This window comes from Halichoerus grypus, chromosome 5 (assembly GCF_964656455.1).
Source record: "Halichoerus grypus chromosome 5, mHalGry1.hap1.1, whole genome shotgun sequence".
Classification (NCBI taxonomy): Eukaryota; Metazoa; Chordata; class Mammalia; order Carnivora; family Phocidae; genus Halichoerus; species Halichoerus grypus.
In genome coordinates this window covers 37,716,182-37,735,483 of record NC_135716.1, presented here as the reverse complement: position 1 = coordinate 37,735,483, position 19,302 = coordinate 37,716,182, and the positions used below count along the sequence as shown (strand labels likewise).

The 19,302-nt window shown below is 35.0% G+C and overlaps 1 protein-coding gene across 5 annotated transcripts in view; it reads right to left on the bottom strand.

The window, feature by feature from the left end:
• The window catches only part of STK3 (serine/threonine kinase 3), a 267,137-nt gene that overhangs the window by 43,979 nt on the left and 203,856 nt on the right, over positions 1-19,302 (bottom strand). Inside the window, exon 11 of one of the 5 annotated variants that reach the window (XM_078072182.1) lies at positions 2,328-2,436. The exons of the other annotated variants lie outside the window; for them this stretch is intronic. Within the exon in view, the coding sequence (XP_077928308.1) occupies positions 2,422-2,436 (15 nt within the window). The 3' untranslated portion in view covers positions 2,328-2,421. Of the gene's footprint in view, positions 1-2,327; positions 2,437-19,302 lie in introns of those variants that run through there. 5 annotated transcript variants of the gene reach the window in all.

Genomic DNA, 19,302 nt, shown 5'->3' with positions numbered 1-19,302 from the left:
TATTTTAGAGCACTCCACTTTTAGAACACTGTTCTCATGTGACTTCCAGGATATCATGCTTTCCTGGGTTCCTACCTCCTTGATTGTCCCTTGTTAGTCTCTTTTACTGGTCCCCCCCGATCCTCTTCATCTTTTCAGAAACAACATAATGTCCCACTTTCATCTGCTGTGTTTATCTGTATTTTCTTAACACAAATTTAATATTTAAAAATTCACCCAATTAAAAAACTACTTTGGAAAATAATTTAACTTTTTACTTAAAAAAGAAGAAAAAAAACCCTAAATGAAGTGATATACTATGCATGAAATGGAAGATTCAAAACTCCTAAATATCTCAATTCTCTCCAAATTGACCTAAAGGTTTAATAGAGTCCACTCCAAATCTCACAGAAATTTTTGTGCAACGTGATATACTGATTCTAAAATTTACACAAACAGAGAGGGAGGCAAACCAGAAGATACTCTTAACTCTAAGGAACAAACTGAGGGTTGCTGCAGGGGAGGCGGGTGGGAGGATGGGGTAACTGGGTGATGGGCATTAAGGAGGGCACATGATGTAATGAGCACTGGGTGTTAAATGCAACTGATGAATCACTAAATTCTACCCCTGAAACAAATAATACATTATCTGTTAACTAACTCAAATTTAAATAAAAAAATAAAGTAAAATAAAATAAAATTTGCATGGAAGTGCAAAGGGTCAAGGGTAGCCAAGGACTCTGGAAGCACTTGATCAAGGTGGGGGAACTTGCTCTACCACAAAGCTAGACTTCTATTAAAGCTGTAATATTTAAGACAGTATGGTATTTGGGTTTAATTAAGCAAATAGACTAAGAAAATACAGCAGAGAGCCTCCAAATAGAATCTTTCATATATAGACACTTGACTTATAACAGAGATGGAATTTCATAGAGAAAGGATGGATTTTTCAATCCTTTCAATATATGGTACTGGGACTAGTTATGAAATTGGACCCCTATTTGACTCAAAAACCAAAGTGACTGAAACTTAGGTCCACACACACATGTGCACCATGTTTATAGCAGCTTTATTCATAATTTCCAAAAACTGGAAACAACCAAGATAACCTTCAATATGTAAATGCATAAATAAACTGTGGTGTATCCATACAATGGAATATTATCCAGCAATAAAAATAAATGAGCTATCAAGCCATGAAAAGACACCGAGGAACCTCAGATGTATATTGCTAAGTAAAAGCAGCCAGGCTGTAAAGGCTATATATTGTACATGATTCCAATTATGGGATATTTTGGAAAATAAAAACCATAGAGACAGTAAAAAAAGATCAATAATTGCCAGAGGTTTGAGGGAAGAGATGGAGGGATGAATAGGTGGAGCGCAGGGGAGTTTTTTAGGGCAGTGAAATGATTCTGTATGAAACAGTAATGGTGGGTACATGGCATTATGTATCTGTCAAAATCCACAGAACTATATAACACAAAGGATAAATGCTAATGTAAACTATGGACTTTAGTTAATGATGATGTACCACTATTGGTTTATCAGTTGTAATAAATGTAACCCACTAACATAACTTGTTAATATGAGATATGGGGGGGGTTGGTGATGGAAGGGAGCTAGAGGGCATATCTGGAAACTACTTTCTGCTCAGTTTTTCTGTAAACCTAAAACTTCTCTAAAAAATAAAGTCTATTAATTAAAACAAAACAACATGGAAGGCAAAACTATAAAATTTTAGAGGTCAACAAAATATATTTATGTTCTCTAAAATATGATGCAGAAAGTGTATACCTTAACAAAGGATAATGAATTCAATTATATTAAAACTAAGAATTTCTGTCGTTAAAAAACGCTACAGAGAGTGAAAATATAAGCCATAAAATAGGAGACTATATTTGTAGCACAATATGACTGAAAAAAAAATCCAGAATGTATGAACAGCACCTACAGTCCACAAGAAAGGACAACTTCAGTGGAAAACTAAAAGACTTGAACAGGTACTTCTAAGAAGGGGAAACTAGAAAGGCCAAACCCACGAGAAACACATAAAACTATATTCAATCCTGTTGGTGATTCAGGGAAACATGAACTAAAACTGTTACAGAAGATCATTTGATAGCTACCACATTGGTAGAAATTCAAAAATCTGGCAACAGCAAGAGTTAGAGAGTCCTGAGCAATGGGAAACATGTACAAAAATGTTCACAGCAGTGCTGTTTGTGATGGTAAAAAAAAATGAGAAATGACTCAAACATTAGTCAACAGAGAATGGACATACAAAACTATGGAATAATCATTTAACGGAATACTATATAACACTGAAAATGTATGAACTAGAGTTTCATGCATCAACATGGATGGTCCTCAAAAACATACTTCTTAACATTCCCCAGGGGCTCGGGTGTCATCAATAGTTTGACTCCACACCAATCAAATTCATTTGGACTTCAACTACAAGAAATGTAAGAATAAATTTGTGTTAAGTCACTCAAAAAAAAAGTGTGTGTGTATGTATACATATACATATATAATGCATACATATATATATCCATCCATATATATATATACTTAAGAATCCATACCTGGTTGGCAAAATTACAAAGAAAAGAACAGAAATAATTACCACAAAGCAAGGATAGTGGATACTTCTATGGGGAGCAGAGGAGGATACACAGGGGGCTTCTATGGAACTGGTACTGATACTGATATTGCTTGACCTAGGTGGTGGGTATTTGGTCACATGTGTAATTATTCTTTAACTGTAAATACAATATTTGGTTCACAAAATTTAAGAATATAAATACAAATATAAGAATTATTAAAAAGGTAAAGGTAGAAACAAATACAAATTAAAACAACTTCAGAAACATAATTTAGTATGTTTCTAGTATGTCTTGGGTCATATATTTTTATTTTTATTTTTATTTTTTTTTTATTTTTTTATTTTTTTAATTTTTTTATTGTTATGTTAATCCCCATACATTACATCATTAGTTTTAGATATAGTGTTCCATGATTCATTGTTTGTGCATAACACCCAGTGCTCCATGCAGAACGTGCCCTCCTCAATACCCATCACCAGGCTAACCCATTCTCCCAACCCCCTCCCCTCTAGAACCCTCAGTTTGTTTTTCAGAGTCCATCGTCTCTCATGGTTCTTCTCCCCCTCCGATTTCCCCCCCTTCATTCTTCCCCTCCTGCTACATTCTTCTTCTTCTTTTTTTCTTTTTTTTTTTTTTTCTTAACATATATTGCATTATTTGTTTCAGAGGTACAGATCTGAGATTCAACAGTCCTGCACAATTCACAGCGCTTACCAGAACACATACCCTCCCCAGTGTTCATCACCCAGTCACCCCATCCCTCCCACCCCACCCCCCACTCCAGCAACCCTCAGTTTGTTTCCTGAGATTAAGAATTCCTCATATCAGTGAGGTCATATGATACATGTCTTTCTCTGTTTGACTTATTTCGCTCAGCATAATACCCTCCAGTTCCATCCACGTCGTTACAAATGGCAAGATCTTATTCCTTTTGATGGCTGCATAATATTCCATTGTATATATATACCACATCTTCTTTATCCATTCATCTGTTGATGGACATCGTGGCTCTTTCCACAGTTTGGCTATTGTGGACATTGCTGCTATAAACATCGGGGTGCACGTAGCCTTTCGGGTCCCTACTTTTGTATCTTTGGGGTAAATACCCAGTAGTGCAATTGCTGGATCATATGGTAGCTCTATTTTCAACTTTTTGAGGAACCTCCATACTGTTTTCCAGAGTGGCTGCACCAGCTTGCATTCCCACCAACAGTGTAGGAGGGTTCCCCTTTCTCCGCATCCCCGCCAACATCTGTCATTTCCTGACTTGTTAATTTTAGCCATTCTGACTGGTGTGAGGTGGTATCTCATTGAGGTTTTGATTTGGATTTCCCTGATGCCGAGCGATATTGAACACTTTTTCATGTGTCTGTTGGCCATTTGGATGTCTTCTTTGGAAAAATGTCTGTTCATGTCTTCTGCCCATTTCTTGATTGGATTCTTTGTTCTTTTGGTGTTGAGTTTGATGAGTTCTTTATAGATTTTGGATACTAGCCCTTTATCTGATATGTCATTTGCAAATATCTTCTCCCATTCTGTCAGTTGTCTTTTGGTTTTGTTGACTGTTTCCTTTGCTTTGCAAAAGCTTTTTATCTTGATGAAGTCCCAATAGTTCATTTTTGCCCTTGCTTCCCTTGCCTTTGGCGATGTTTCTAGGAAGAAGTTGCTGCGGCTGAGGTCGAAGAGGTTGCTGCCTGTGTTCTCCTTTAGGATTTTGATGGACTCCTGTCTCACATTGAGGTCTTTCAACCATTTGGAGTCTATTTTTGTGTATGGTGTAAGGAAATGGTCCAGTTTCATTCTTCTGCATGTGGCTGTCCAATTTTCCCAACACCATTTGTTGAAGAGACTGTCTTTTTTCCATTGGACATTCTTTCCTGCTTTGTCAAAGATTAGTTGACCATAGAGTTGAGGGTCCATTTCTGGGCTCTCTATTCTGTTCCATTGATCTATGTGTCTGTTTTTGTGCCAGTACCATACTGTCTTGATGATGACAGCTTTGTAGTAGAGCTGGAAGTCTGGAATTGTGATGCCGCCAGCTTTGCTTTTCTTTTTCAACATTCCTCTGGCTATGCGGGGTCTTTTCTGGTTCCATACAAATTTTAGGATTATTTGTTCCATTTCTTTGAAGAAAGTGGATGGTATTTTGATGGGGAATTGGGTCATATATTTTTAAATGCTATGTACCTTGACAAAAGGAGCAAAACATAACTTACATAAAGGGAAAGGGAGTGTATATATTTTTCTCTAACCCTTTGTGATAAATTTAAAATATCCCTAGAAAAGTTAAAATAATAGTACAATGAACACACCTATATGCCCTGCTTTGGTTCAACAACTGTTAACATTTTACTATATTTGCTTGCTTTTTACACACACACAAACACACACACACACACACACACACACTTTTTACTTTGAACCACTGGAAAGTATATGCAGAACATCCTGGTATTTCACACCTAAATACTTCAGCACACATCTTCTGAGAATAAGTACATTTTCCTACATTACTGCTTACTAGAAGATGGTTGGTAAGTCTATAAAATCACCTAATATCCAGGGACTACATATCGTTTTGAAGAACAGAAAGCTTGGGAAATATATAATAATAAAGCTAACTGAAAGGTTACCCACAATAAATTCACTGAATGTTCTGAGAGAATATTTATTTTAAAAAATCACTGTATTTATTACCTACGAATTATGTTTATCTAGGTCAAGATGGGTGGAGCCAAATTTCCCAACAATGTATACAGTTATCAAATTTTTAAAATAAAAAATCACAACACATGGTTTGACACTGGCATGGAATATGTGCAATTAGAAACTCTCCAGGAAAACCCAAGCTATGTGGTCACTGCAAACAGGCTACAAGGAGATCAGGGTGGTTCTCTTGTAAGGCAAGTTTAACAGAGACTATATAGGGAAGTTATCCTGGGCCAGACCCAGGGAGAAAAACAGTGTGAAAATCAAGACTCCCACGCTGGATGAGCTAGGCTCTTGGGGCATAACTATATATGTATTACAACCGATTTTCAATATACAGAAAATTTCACTACCCTAGTATTTAAGGTCCTGAGAGTCCACTTCAAAATATTTTATTTCAGACTTCAAGTTACATCTATGCTGCCTTAAGAAATACTTTGTATTATCTATTATTATTCTGAGAGTTGGTAAACTCCTAAGTCAAAAAGATATTCTTGTCATCCTGCTATTATAATCCCCTATCTAGCAGAGAGGTAGAAAAAATAGTCATGGCTCATACTGTATGATTCTATTTATATGAAATGTCAAGATAGGCAAATCCATAGAAACAGAGGAGGATGTTGGTGGGAAATGAGGAGTGACTACTAATGGGTAGAGGGTTTCTTTGGGGGGTGATGAAAATATTCTAAAATTGATTGTGGTGATAGCTGCGCAACTGTGTATATACTAAAAAAAACAAAGCCACTGAATTGTACACCTTAAATGAGAATTATATGACATGTGAATTATATCTCAATAAAACTGTTATAAAATTTTTTTTAAAGTTACAGCTGATGATGTTTTAGATTAATTGAAAACAAGACATAATTTAGGAAAATACTATGGGAAAATGAATTTAAAATAAAGTTCTTAACAACTGAGGACTAAGAATTACTATCACAATACGACAGACATTAAAGTAAGCAAAATTATTGGTGCACATATTCTGAAAGTTTCCCAGTAAATATTTTAAACATATGGTCTTGATCTCTTTTAAGATGCAAAAGAATTAGGAAGGGTCAAGTTAAAAACTAATGATGTATTCTTACATGCCTTATAAAATGAATAAACAAAAGCTCAGGGAAATTGATCTAAAAAAATAAAAAGCCTTCCAAAACTCATCCCAAATTTGCCCAATCAAGTCTTTTCCTAATCATCTACCTTTGACTTTTTTAAATCTAAGAAGTTTGTCTAATGATCTAACCTGATAGAGATTCAGCATATGATGAAAGGGAACTTGTAGAAAGTAAAATAATTATAGGAACAAAATACCTTTCCCTCTCTTCACTTGGACAAAATATGTTTAGACAGGATTAAATAGCAATTTCTTAGGCAGCTCTCTAAGGTTTTCCTAAGTACTCTTATGGCTGGCCCATCAATATAAATTGTGTTTTACTTTTAAACCTCTTAAAAATTGCACATGTAATTCATGCTCATAACAATTCTGGATAGAGGGGTGTGTGTATATGTGTGTATGTGTAAAATGTATTTTTGTTTAAAAAATCTAGATTCATAGCATTAAAATACTTAGGTTGTTTTATATAAGCTACCTTGTAAACCTTGTGTTCAGTTTGATGACGATTATGCAGATTATTAATAGGTTGGTGAATTTAATGAAAACATCTTAATGGAATTATTTTATTAAGGAAAATTACTTTGACATACTTTAAATTTTGATTTGATTTGATTACTCCTACCTAGTAATCAGTTTTTCTAGCAACAATGGCATAAAATAAACCAATATCATAAACCTAAGTTTAGAGTTTATCATAGATTAAGACTTTCAAACTTTCAATTGACCATAAATCAAAGTACATACTGGGGAATAAAACAAATATAAAATGAGAACACAGTCATACTCTGACTAACAAATAGTCTTTTAACAAGACTGTAAGTAAACCTAAAGTTTATCAGTATTAAATAATTTATCTGCATATTAAAATTAGTATTGCATATTCTATCAAAAATTCTATTTTTCTACTTATAGAAGATACTTATAGAATAATAGAACTCAACCATAAAAATTAATCTAATACTTTTCTAACACTTGCTAAGCTTTTATTTGAAAGATATCTATTCCTCATTAACATTTATTCAAGTCACTTCTTATTTAATAAAAATAAGTTCTTTACTTTGAAATTTTATAGGGTTCAATATCAAGGCATTTGATTAGATGTAACATAGAATAAATTCAAAAGAAAGGTTTAAAAAACAAAAGCACTAGGCTTTAAAATGAATCCTGTCAGTACTGGTGTTCAGGTTACACACAAATATAAAAAAAAAATCAGAGCAGAAACTGGCATAATGAAAGAATATAATTTTGAAACTTATCATTCTAATACATAATGAATTTCCATAATGAAGAAAGGATTACCAGGGACACTAGATTCCATTTTCTTATGCTGCTATTAAGTATTATTTAACAGTCAAATTCAATTTAATGCCTAATCCAGAGCCACGCCCCAAATATGCAAGTCCTACTTTTGTCTATGTCAAAAGTCGCTTATGTATGCTATTGTTCTCCTTGCAATTTCTTAATCAGTTTTGCAAATAATTACAAAATTTTTACTAGGCCAAATGGCCCCATGTTCCCTACCCCTACCCACAGATTTTCCTTCTTCCTTTAGCCCTGTAACATCAGAGGACTTTTTCCTTTAAACTGTAAGTAAATCCTAACCAGTTATAAGATTTATTCAGAGGTGCTCTCAATAATATTATGAACTAGTATCCTTTTGAACTATTAATGGTTAATATAAGATATTTAAAACCAGTTTTTTTACAGCCAGAATTCACATCTGAACAAATAAGCGAAACACCAAACAGACTAAAGGTAAATCTAAAGATGTTCCATTAGTCCCCTCCTGCTATCTTCTTCCTTTTATTTGTTTTTTTAACATATAATGTATTATTTTACTTTCTACATATATTTAACATATAATGTATTATTTGTTTCACATTATGTATCTGAACATAGAAACAAAGCCTGAACAGAAAAGTTCAGGTCTGTGATTCAACAATCTTACACAATTCACAGTGCTCACCATAGTACATACCCTCCCCAATGTCTATCACCCAGGCACAGCAGGAGGGGAAGAATTGGAGGGGGAGATGAACTATGGGAGATTATGGACTCTGAAAAACAAACTGAGGGTTCTAGAGTGGAGGGTGGTGGGGGGATGGGTTAGCCTGGTGATGGGTATTAAGGAGGGCACGTTCTGCATGGAGCACTGGGTGTTACACGCAAACAATGAATCATGGAACATTACATCAAAAACTAATGATGTATGGTGATTAACATAACATAATAATAAAAAAAATCAAAGGCAAAAAAAAATAAAGATGTTCCATTAGTTTCACAAGTAACTAATTCTTTGTTAAGTTTAATAAAGTCACTGGCAGTGGTTTGCTTCAATTTTGCAAGCATCTGATTTGACTAGGGGTTAGGATCTCAAGTCTAACAGCTACATACAGATAAAGTAGGAAGCCCTTTATTCTGAGTAAAGTGGGAAGAGTAGACCACAGTATAGGGATGTTTTGCAAATAGTTCCCTTGACTGAGTTAGTTTTTAAAGGGAAATAAAAAGGCACAGAGAGGGTACTTACAATACTTTTGCTGAATAAACAAAAGATTAAAAACTAAAAAAGAGGTTTAATTGTTGGTATGTTACTCTAAAAATAGTAACTAAAAGTAGAATCTTACATATTAATATATATTTAAACCAAGTAATCCCAAGTCAGTCTCAAAAAACAGAAATAATAACATGTTCTAACCTCAATGTTAACCTTATTAATATTTTCCCATGGTCTGGAAATACTAATTTAAAAATTGGTTCCTATTAAATAAATGAATATAGTGCAACAAGTGCTTATTCATATGTGTTGAATTTGAATCACTTCAGATGCAATATCTAATAATTTAATATTAATGTATCTAGCAAATTTTAAAATATAACAATGTAAGATACTTAATTTTAAAAATATGACGTAGCTACCTGTGATATACCTGTATATAATGCCTGTGATTATTTTTGTTCATTAGAGATACAAAAAAAAATTAAATGAAATTTCTTTCTATTCTAAGAATCAAAAAGAGAATATATAGCCATGCTTAAGTATTTTAGAACATTTTCTCTTAAAGAAAAGCTAATTGATGCTTCCCTAATTATAAGAAGCCAAATCTTCTGTGAAATACATTAATAAGAAAGTGAGTAAAAGTATGAACTGGTATGTTTCCTGAATGCCTTCTCTTAGACTGTTATCATTTCTTTTTAGAATTTATCATGAATTTAAATAATAGCTTCCTAATGACCCAGGGAAATATATGGGCACATAAATATAATCCACTTTCCCCTGGAAATACATTATGTATCTGAACATAGAAACAAAGCCTGAACAGAAAAATTCCAATGTTTTAGAAGTACTTCCCCTGCTGTTAGAAGCTGGTTTTATTTTTTCATATTAAGTATTAATATAAAACAAGTTTTTCCTAAATTATAAAATAAAGGTGACATTAGAGGTATATTCATTTAACTTAGAGTACACACATTAAATTATTACCAACAGCAAAACTGACATGCATGATACAGTTTTTTAATGTTTTAGTTATGAAACAGACACTGGGATGAAAAATTCCATATGTATCACATTTAAAAATAGCCTTTAGCTTTTCAAATGGATGTGATTTTTTTTAATCTTTCAAATATAATAACCACAAATGGAGATGATGATGTTTGGCCTAAATTTTTCTAAGCTCCTTTGCACAAATTCTGTTTATTTTCAGTTAAACTTTCAGACTCAATGTTTATAGGGTAAACAAATTATAAAGTATTATCTTGGAGATACAAAATGAATATAATTTTTCAAGTCTAATTAAAGGATTCTAGATGGCAGAAACCAGAACTAAACAGATACACAAATGTGTCACATGTGCGCAGTACCCACTTAATATTAGCATGAAGCTAAAAATTTTTCTTTCTTTTTTTTTTTTTTTAAGTAGGCTCCAACACCCAGCGTGGAGCCCAACATGTGGCTTGAACTCATGACCCTGAGACCAAGACCTGAGCTGAGATCAAGAGTCGGAGGCCCAACCGACTGAGCCACCCAGGCGCCCTGAAGCTAAAAATTCCCTAGCAAAAAGTAGGTAAAAATAGACATTACCTATTATTTTATTTAAATTTCTCTGGAAGAAACTTAAAGCTAAGTATTTATAATCTATATTTATATCAATATTTGTAATCTATAAGAATTATCAGTCTGGTCCATGTGATTGCATGGTCTTGTATATCCAAGGCCACCAGAATTTCCGTAATCTTAGCATGAATTTTTGAATGTCAGTCAAACATGACTGTTCAGTCAAAAGCAGTTTCAATTAAAATTTCACATTTTTACCTTTTTAAATTTTTGAGCCTATTGATTCCACTACAATCATTTTTCAGATTGGTGGGTCTGGCCAGGTGATCTCTGGGTGAAATTAAGTGCTTATATGTCTACTCCCATCAGTGACCCGGGGGCTTCTCCAGGGCAGCAACTTGGTTAAATTATGAGTATATCGCATTTGGTACGTGGTGAGGACCAAAAAATGTTCACTGCATAAATGACAAATGAAGGAACAAACTAAAATATTTCTGTAGAGATAGAAACATGAAATGCTCTAAAATGTATTTATCTAGTCAGTAATATTTATTCTTATAAAAGAATGCTGAAATTAACAAGTCAGGAAACGACAGATGTTGGCAGGGATGCAGAGAAAGGGGAACCCTCCTACACTGCTGGTGGAAATGCAAGCTGGTGCAGCCACTCTGGAAAACAGTATGGAGGTTCCTCAAAAAGTTGAAAATAGAGCTACCACACAATCCAGCAACTGCACCACTGGGTATTTACCCCAAAGATACAAATGTAGGGATCCGAAGGGGTACATGCACCCCGATGTTTATAGCAGCAACGTCCACAATAGCCAAACTGTGGAAAGAGCCAATCTGTCCATCGACAGATGAATGGGTAAAGAAGATGTGGTATATATATATATATATATATACACAAAGGAATATTATACAGCCATCAAAAGGAATGAAATCTTGCCATTTGCAACATGGATGGAACTGGAGGGTATTATGCTGAGCGAAATAAGTCAATCAGAGAAAGACATGTATCATATGACCTCATTGATATGGGGAATTCTTAATCTCAGGAAACTGAGGGTTGCTAGAGTGGTGGGGGTGGGAGGGATGGGGTGGCTGGGTGATAGACATTGGGGAGGGTATGTGCTATGGTGAGCACTGTGAATTGTGTAAGACTGTTGAATCACAGACCTGTACCTCTGAAAAAAATAATACAGTATATGTTAAAAAAAAAAAAAAAGAAGAAGAAGAAGAAGAAGAAGAAGATAGCAGGAGGGAAGAATGAAGGGAGGAAATCAGAGGGGGAGACGAACCATGAGAGACTATGGACTCTAAGAAACAAACTGAGGGTTCTAGAGGGGAGGAGGGTAGGAGGATGGGTTAGCCCAGTGATGGGTATTAAGGAAGGCACGTTCTGCATGGAGCACTGGGTGTTATACGCAAACAATGAATCATGGAACACTACATGAAAAACTAATGATGTAATGTATGGTGATTAACATAACATAAAAAAAAAAAAAAATGCTGAGTGAGAGTCTTTGGCTATCCGTGACGTCTAATGCTCATAGCAAAGAGGAAGATGAGGGACAAGTTCTCCCTAGCTTGAAGAGAGCCACTGACCAAATGTAGTTTTGGTATTTTTGCCTTTTTGTATAAGTTCTCTATATATTTTGGATATTAAGCCCTTATCAGATATGTCACTTGCAAATATCTTCTCCCTTTCAATAGGCTGCCTTGTTGTTTGGGTGATGGTTTCCTTTGCTGTGAAAACACTTCTTATTTTGGTATAGTCCCAATAGTTTAATTTTGCTTTTGTTTCCCTTGTCAGAGGAAACATATCTAAAAAATGTTAGTATAACCAATGTCAAAGAAATTGCTGCCTACAATTTCTTCTAGTTTTATGGCTTCAGGCCTCATATTTAAGTCTTTAACCATTTTGAGTTTATTTTTTCATATGGTGTAAGAAAGTAGTCCAGTTTCATCATTGTGCATGTGGGTGTCCAGTTTTTCCAGCACCATTTATTGAAGAGATGGTCTTTTCCCCGTTGTATATTCTTGCCTTCTTTGTCATAATTGACCATATAAGCATGGGTTTATTTCTGGGCTTTCTATTCTGTTCCATTGATCTATGTGTCTATGTACTGTGCCAGTATCATACTGTTTTGATTACTACAGCTTTGTAGTGTATCTTGAAATCTGGAATTGTGATACCTCCAGCTTCTTTTGTTCTCAAGATATCTTTGGCTATTCAGGGTCTTGTGTGGTTCTATACAAATTTGATAAGGGACTCCTGGGTGGCTCAGTCAGTTGAGCGTCTGCCTTCGGCTCAGGTCGTGATCCCAGGGTTCTGGGATTGAGTCCCACATCAGGCTTCCTGCTCAGCGGGGAGCCTGCTTCTCCCTCTGCCTGCCACTCCCCCTGCTTGTGCCCTCCCCCCGCCCCCAACAAATAAATAAATAAAATCTTTGGGGAAAAAAAAAACAAATGTGATAAGTTACTTTCCTGATAACAATTCTGTACTGGCTATCCACTGCTCACAGGATTAAGGTTAAATACATGCTAGAAGCAGCCTCAGCTTGCTGTTAAGTCTTTATAACCTAGGTCATTCCTGCATCATATCCAATATTACTCTGTTCAGTAGGCATTATCTGCATTAAGACTGTTCTCTGGCCCAGCTGAAGTGTACAGAAATCCTTTTGTTTTGCTGGCAAAGCCAACTCATTCTGGACCCTGCACCTCTGCCCACCCCATGTCTGGAATACCTACTTTATTCTAATGGTCTTCAGTTGTGCGTCTACCCAGTTTGGTTTGGTGCTATGATTAAACTATCCTCTCCTTTTCTTGATTAGTGACTTTATCTTGGCACACAAGCTAACCTCTTCACAAAGGCTCAGTATCACTGTAATTGTTAAGTAGTACTGAGCAAACTCTAAAGTCGTATCACCTGGGTTCAAATTTTGGCTCTGCCACCTAAAAGCTATGTGACTTTGGCTACTGAACTAATTAATTTGTCCTTTAGTTTCCTCAATTGTAAAAAAAAAAAAAGGTGTGTGTGTGGGGGGGATAACAATAGTACCTTCTGCAAAGGATCAATGTCAAGAAAGTACTTTGAACTATACTCAGCACATAGTAAACTCAATATATATTGGCTATTATTTTTAGTAATACCTAGTTTATTAGCTAGAAGCAAAAGGACAGAAAAATTCTGAGCAGTAAAATTATACATGCAAACCAACTGCGCATACCACTTTGAACTTAAAGAACTGGTATTTAGGAAACAATGTCAGATGCTGAAGTTTTAAAGTTAATGCAGCTTCCTATCATGAATTACAGCAAAATAGGGCATAGTATCCTAATGAACGAAAACTTGATAGTTTAATATGGAGTCAAGAGAAAAAAAGTATAAATGATTCTAAACAAGGAAGAAATTCTCACAGATGAGAGCAACTTATAAAATAGAAAAGGAAGCTCACAGGTTGACTAAGTTCTGGAAAATGCTTTAAAAAATGACAACAAAGACAGGGACATCCACTCTCACCACTGTTACTTAACGTAGTACTGAAAGGCTAACCACAGCAATCAGACAACAAAAAGAAGTAAAACGCATCTAAATCAGCAAGGAAGAAGTAAAACTTTCATTATTTGCAGATGACATGATACTATATATAAAAAACCCAAAAGACTCCACCAAAAAATTTCTAGAACTGATAAAAAATTCAGTAAAGTCGCAAGATACAAAATCAATCTAAAAAATCTGTTGCATTTCACTACACCAACAATGAAGTAGCAGAAAGAGAAATTAAGCAATTGATCCCATTTACAACTGTACCAAAAACAATAAGACACCTAGGAATAAACCTAACCAAAAAGGTGAAAGATCTGTGCCCTGAAAACTATAAAACTCTGATAAACCTAACCAAAAAGGTAAAAGATCTGTGCCCTGAAAACTATAAAACTCTGATGAAAGAAACTCAAGATGACACAAAAAAATAGAAAGACACTCCCATGCTCATGGATTGGAAGAACCAATACTGTTAAAATGTCTATACTACTGAAGCAATCTACACATTTAATGCAATCCCCATCAAAATACCAACAGCGTTTTTCACAGAGCTAGAACAAACAATCCTAAAATTTCTATGGAACCACAAGAGACCCTGAATAGCCAAGGCACCTTGAAAAAGAAAAGCAAAGCTAGAGGCATCACAATTCTGGAATTGAAGTTATATTACAAAGTTATATTATGAAACAGTACAGTAGTGGCACAAAAACAGACATATAGATCAACAGAACAGAAAATCCAGAATAAACCCACAACTATATGGTCAACTAATCTTCAACAATGTAGGAAAGAATATCCAATGGGAAAATACAGTCTCTTCAACAAATGGTGTTGGGAAAACTGGACAGCCACTTGCAAAAGAATGAAACTGGATCACTTTCTTGTATCATACACAAAAATAAGTTCAAAATGGATGAAAGACCTAAACATGAGACCTGAAATCATAAAAATCCTAAAAGAGAACATAGGCAGTAACTTCTCTGACACTGGCCGTAGCAATTTCTTTCTAGGTATGTCTCCTTTGGCAAGGGAAACAAAAGCAAAAATAAACTATTAAAAAATGGGCAGAAGATATGAATAGACATTTTTCCAAAGAAGACATCCAGATGGCCAACAGACACATGAAAAGATGTTCAACGTCACTCATCATCAGGGAAATGTAAATCAAAACTACAATGAGATATCACCTCACAGCTGTCAGAATGGCTAAAATCAACAACACAAGAAACAAGAGGTGTTAGCAGGATATGGAGAAAGGGGAACGCTCTTGCACTTTTGATGGGAATGCAAACTGGTATAGACACTCTGGAAAACAGTATGGAGGTTCCTCAGAAAGTTAAAAATAGAACTACCCTCTAATCCAGCAATGGTACTACTAAGTATTTATCCAAAGGATACAAAAATACTAATTCAAAGGGATACATGCACCCTAATGTTTACAGCAGCATTATCTATAATAGCCAAATTATGGAAACAGCGCCAGAGTCTATCAACTGATACATGGATAAAGCAGATGTGGTATATATACACAATGGAATATTACTCATCCATCAAAAAGAATGAAATCTTGCCATTTGCAACAATACGGATGGAGCTAAAGAGTGTAATGCTAAGTGAAATAAGTCAGTCTGAGAAAGACAAATACGGTATGATTTCATTCACATGTGGAATTTAAGAAATAAAACAAATAGGCAAAGGGGGAAAAGAGAGAAGCAAACCAAGAAACAGACTCTTAACTATGGAGAACAAACTGATGGTTACCAGAGGAGAGCTGGGTCGGGGGATGGGTAAAACAGGTGATGGGGATTACAGAGTGCACTTGTTGGGATGAGCACTGGGTATTGCATGGAAACACTGAGTCACTATACTGTACACCTGAAACTAATATTACACCATATATTAACTAGAATTTATATAAAAACTTAAAAAATGACAACAAAAATGGTGAATTTCTACCATATCTAAAGAGCTACTGTTAAATGCTGACTCCTAGACTGTTAAAAGGGTTGAACAATGACTCAATTTCCTTAACTCAGTTATTTAAAGAATATTTTTCTGTAAGATTCTACCTATAATACTATAATAAAAGAAAACAGAAAAATAGAATTTGCTTGCAGATATTAGCTGTAATTAACTGATTTCTGAAACTCAAGGGCGGCACTTATCTGTATCTTGTTTCTATTGTGCCTTATGCAGATATGCATAAGGGAAAGCTTTCATTGTTCAGAGTCAGGGCAAGAATATTAAATGTTTAAAATCAAAAGTAAGGCAACTTCAGGAATTTTGTACCATCACTGAAGTTCTAACAGGACAGTAAATTTCTTTTCATCAAAGAATATAATCACTAAAATGATTAGCTGTTTTAGATCTTTCGTCCATTAGCAACAATAATTCACAATTGACTACTCATTTCATTTGACTAGTTACTAAAAAAGCATGGCTGATTATTAGCTTTTTATCTATTTATACATTTATAACTTTGACTATTATGTAGCTTCACATGTTCTCACATTAATACAGAAAGTTAAAAAATAAACTGAAGGCCTGTAGAATTACAACTTGATACTCTAACCCAGGCTACTGAGCTTTTTGTAAAACACCTTAATAATTAACAACAACTTTAATTATACTGCATACTGTGTATCAACTTAAACATGCACTATTACTTAATTCATAAAGAAAAAATAGGTCCTTTATTAAGAACCACCAAAAATGTCTCTTCAAAATGAATTAATGAAATTAAGATATTTGTTTTCCAAAATTCTTTTATCTACTACTATATATTAGTTTCTGATACCCTCTTTCATTTATCTCAAGATCTGTCTATATTTACAGCAAGAAGATTTTTCTGCTACTGACAGATAAAATTATGAACCAAAACTAGTTTGGTTTTAAATCAAAGACAACTAGGTTTTGAATTAACAAAACAAAACAAAACCTGTTATTTACTGGAAAGTCTTCCAACATAATAAATCCAACCTAATGAAACTTTTCTATTTTAATGAGTGAGAAGTACTATAGGGAAAAGTTGTCAACCTAACGTCAGGATGGGAGAGAATGGTGTCATTCTTAGTTTAACTAGGCCAACAAATCTAATAAGCCCAAAAAGAACAGTATACTTTTAACTGAGAAAGATTATGTCGGGAAGTATGATGAAAGCTACTTACATAAAGGGTTCTGACACTAAGCTACCATGTATATTCTGAAAATCTGAATTAAGTATGAAAGTACAAAAATAATTTCAGATTTAAAGAAATTTCATTTAACTCAGTTTAAGTAAAAAACAACTCTTTTATTATCAACACAACCTGATATATGCATTACTAGTAACCTCAGTCTTAACAACTTATTTGAAATCTAATGGTTTATTTAAGAAGTAAGCACTATGGGACATCAGTCTTAAATTAAAAGGTGATAAATTATACTGTTCACTCTTTGATCCTAAATGCCACGATTGGTTCTTAACATCTCTTTTGATGTAATGATCCCAACAGTCCCCACTGCTTATTGACCAAACATTCAAAATGAGGTTATGAACAGAAAGCCCATATAGTCAAAATAACTTCCTCAGCCATCAAGATTAGCTATAACATATGTTTGGAGTATAATATCTTTGTTTTAAAATGTAAAGTAGCCAATTTTTCAACACAGTGTTCTAAATAAATGGCATTTTAAAAAGAACAAATTACTCTGAGGGAAGTTTATGCTTGCTAGAACTCTTCTTGGTAAGCCATTTCTCTTTTTGCCATGTGCTTTAAACATCTTAATAAATTCCAACACGATGACAAGAAACCACACAGTGCACCTGCGCTTTCTATCTTAATTAATCCAATAAGTACAGGCCTGCTCATTTTAATTTGTAAAGGAAATGATGATACAGTCGGTTTTAACTTAAGGTATTAATTATCTAAATAAGCAGTATTAGCTTAATGTTCCAGTAGACCTTGCCCAGATACAACCACTAAATAACATTTTCTGAGATTATAGAAGTTTTAAGCAGCATATTTGGGAAGAAGGAAGCAAAATGCTCATTCTACCTGAGGTGGCCAAATGGATTAAATTATACTGAGGAACCAATGTAGCAGTTCAGAGACACTAAAGTTTTTGTTGACTTTAGCTACTATAGGATCAATTGAATTCAGCTTAATTGCCCAGTGACTAATTAACTATTACCATTTTATTCCTACCTGTATATAAACACCTATCTTTCAAGAAGGCCATTCTCCTTTCAAAACGAAGGTTATGACTGTCTGAAATGCCTCAGGATACTGATGGTCAAAATCTTATAAAAATTCTACAGGGACCTCGACAATCACACAATAGAACTGTGCACGCGCCACACCATCTGTTGGACGCGACTGCCAGCACAGATTTCGTGAGCTGGCAAAGGACTGAAATAGTCAAGAATTCTGCAAGTATTTCAAAGTGCAGGCTTCTCATTAATTTTAATTTCCTGTTGGCTCTACAAGGAAGGAGTGCATAGTGAAAGCACAATGTGCCACATACACTCAAGCTCATGCCACATGTACACCTGTAATCATAAACCCTTATCCAGGGCTCTCCACTAAAACACTGGAGAGTCTGTGTTTATTTCTTCTTTACCCCAGAAGAAATAAATCTGAAATATCTACAGTTATCTTTTCATACTTTGTTAATACTCTTGGAAACATCTGGAAATACTTGACAATAATCACTTAATTAATGCAAAGCTAATCGATGACAATATGCTTAAATACTTCACTCAACTGAAGTGGTTTCCTCAGTCCACACAACTAGGGACTGAAGAGGACAAGAAGTTCTTTGACCAAGGAGTCCATGAGGGAAACTTCTAGCTAACATCTCTTTGAACAAGACAGAGCAGATGATACCAGGCTCCTACTCTGGTAAAAAGTGGTGATGCCGCGGGCTTCAGTCTTCACCTCAGGCTGTCGGCAGGGCCCGTGTCGCTGACTGTTTTCCCAAGGGCTGACGTCGCTACAAGTGTCTGTCTGCACGGGCTCACGTAGTCCACCGCTGTCTCCCCTGTGGACCCTGCCTAACTGCTGGCTGCTGGAGGAGGGTGAAAAGATCTTGAGAAAGAAACATTTCTCCAGAACAAGGGACGATTCCTAAAATACACAGGGTGGCTCCAGGAGCACCTTCTCTGGGTTTGCTGCTTTCTGTGTTTTGCAGCAGTGAGGTGCTTGTTTGCAAACACCATTTGTTTCCCTAGAACACAAACTTGCCAATCCAGGAATCAGTGTAAAGTCTGAGGCAAATTTATACTCGGAGGGGAGGACTTTTTTTTT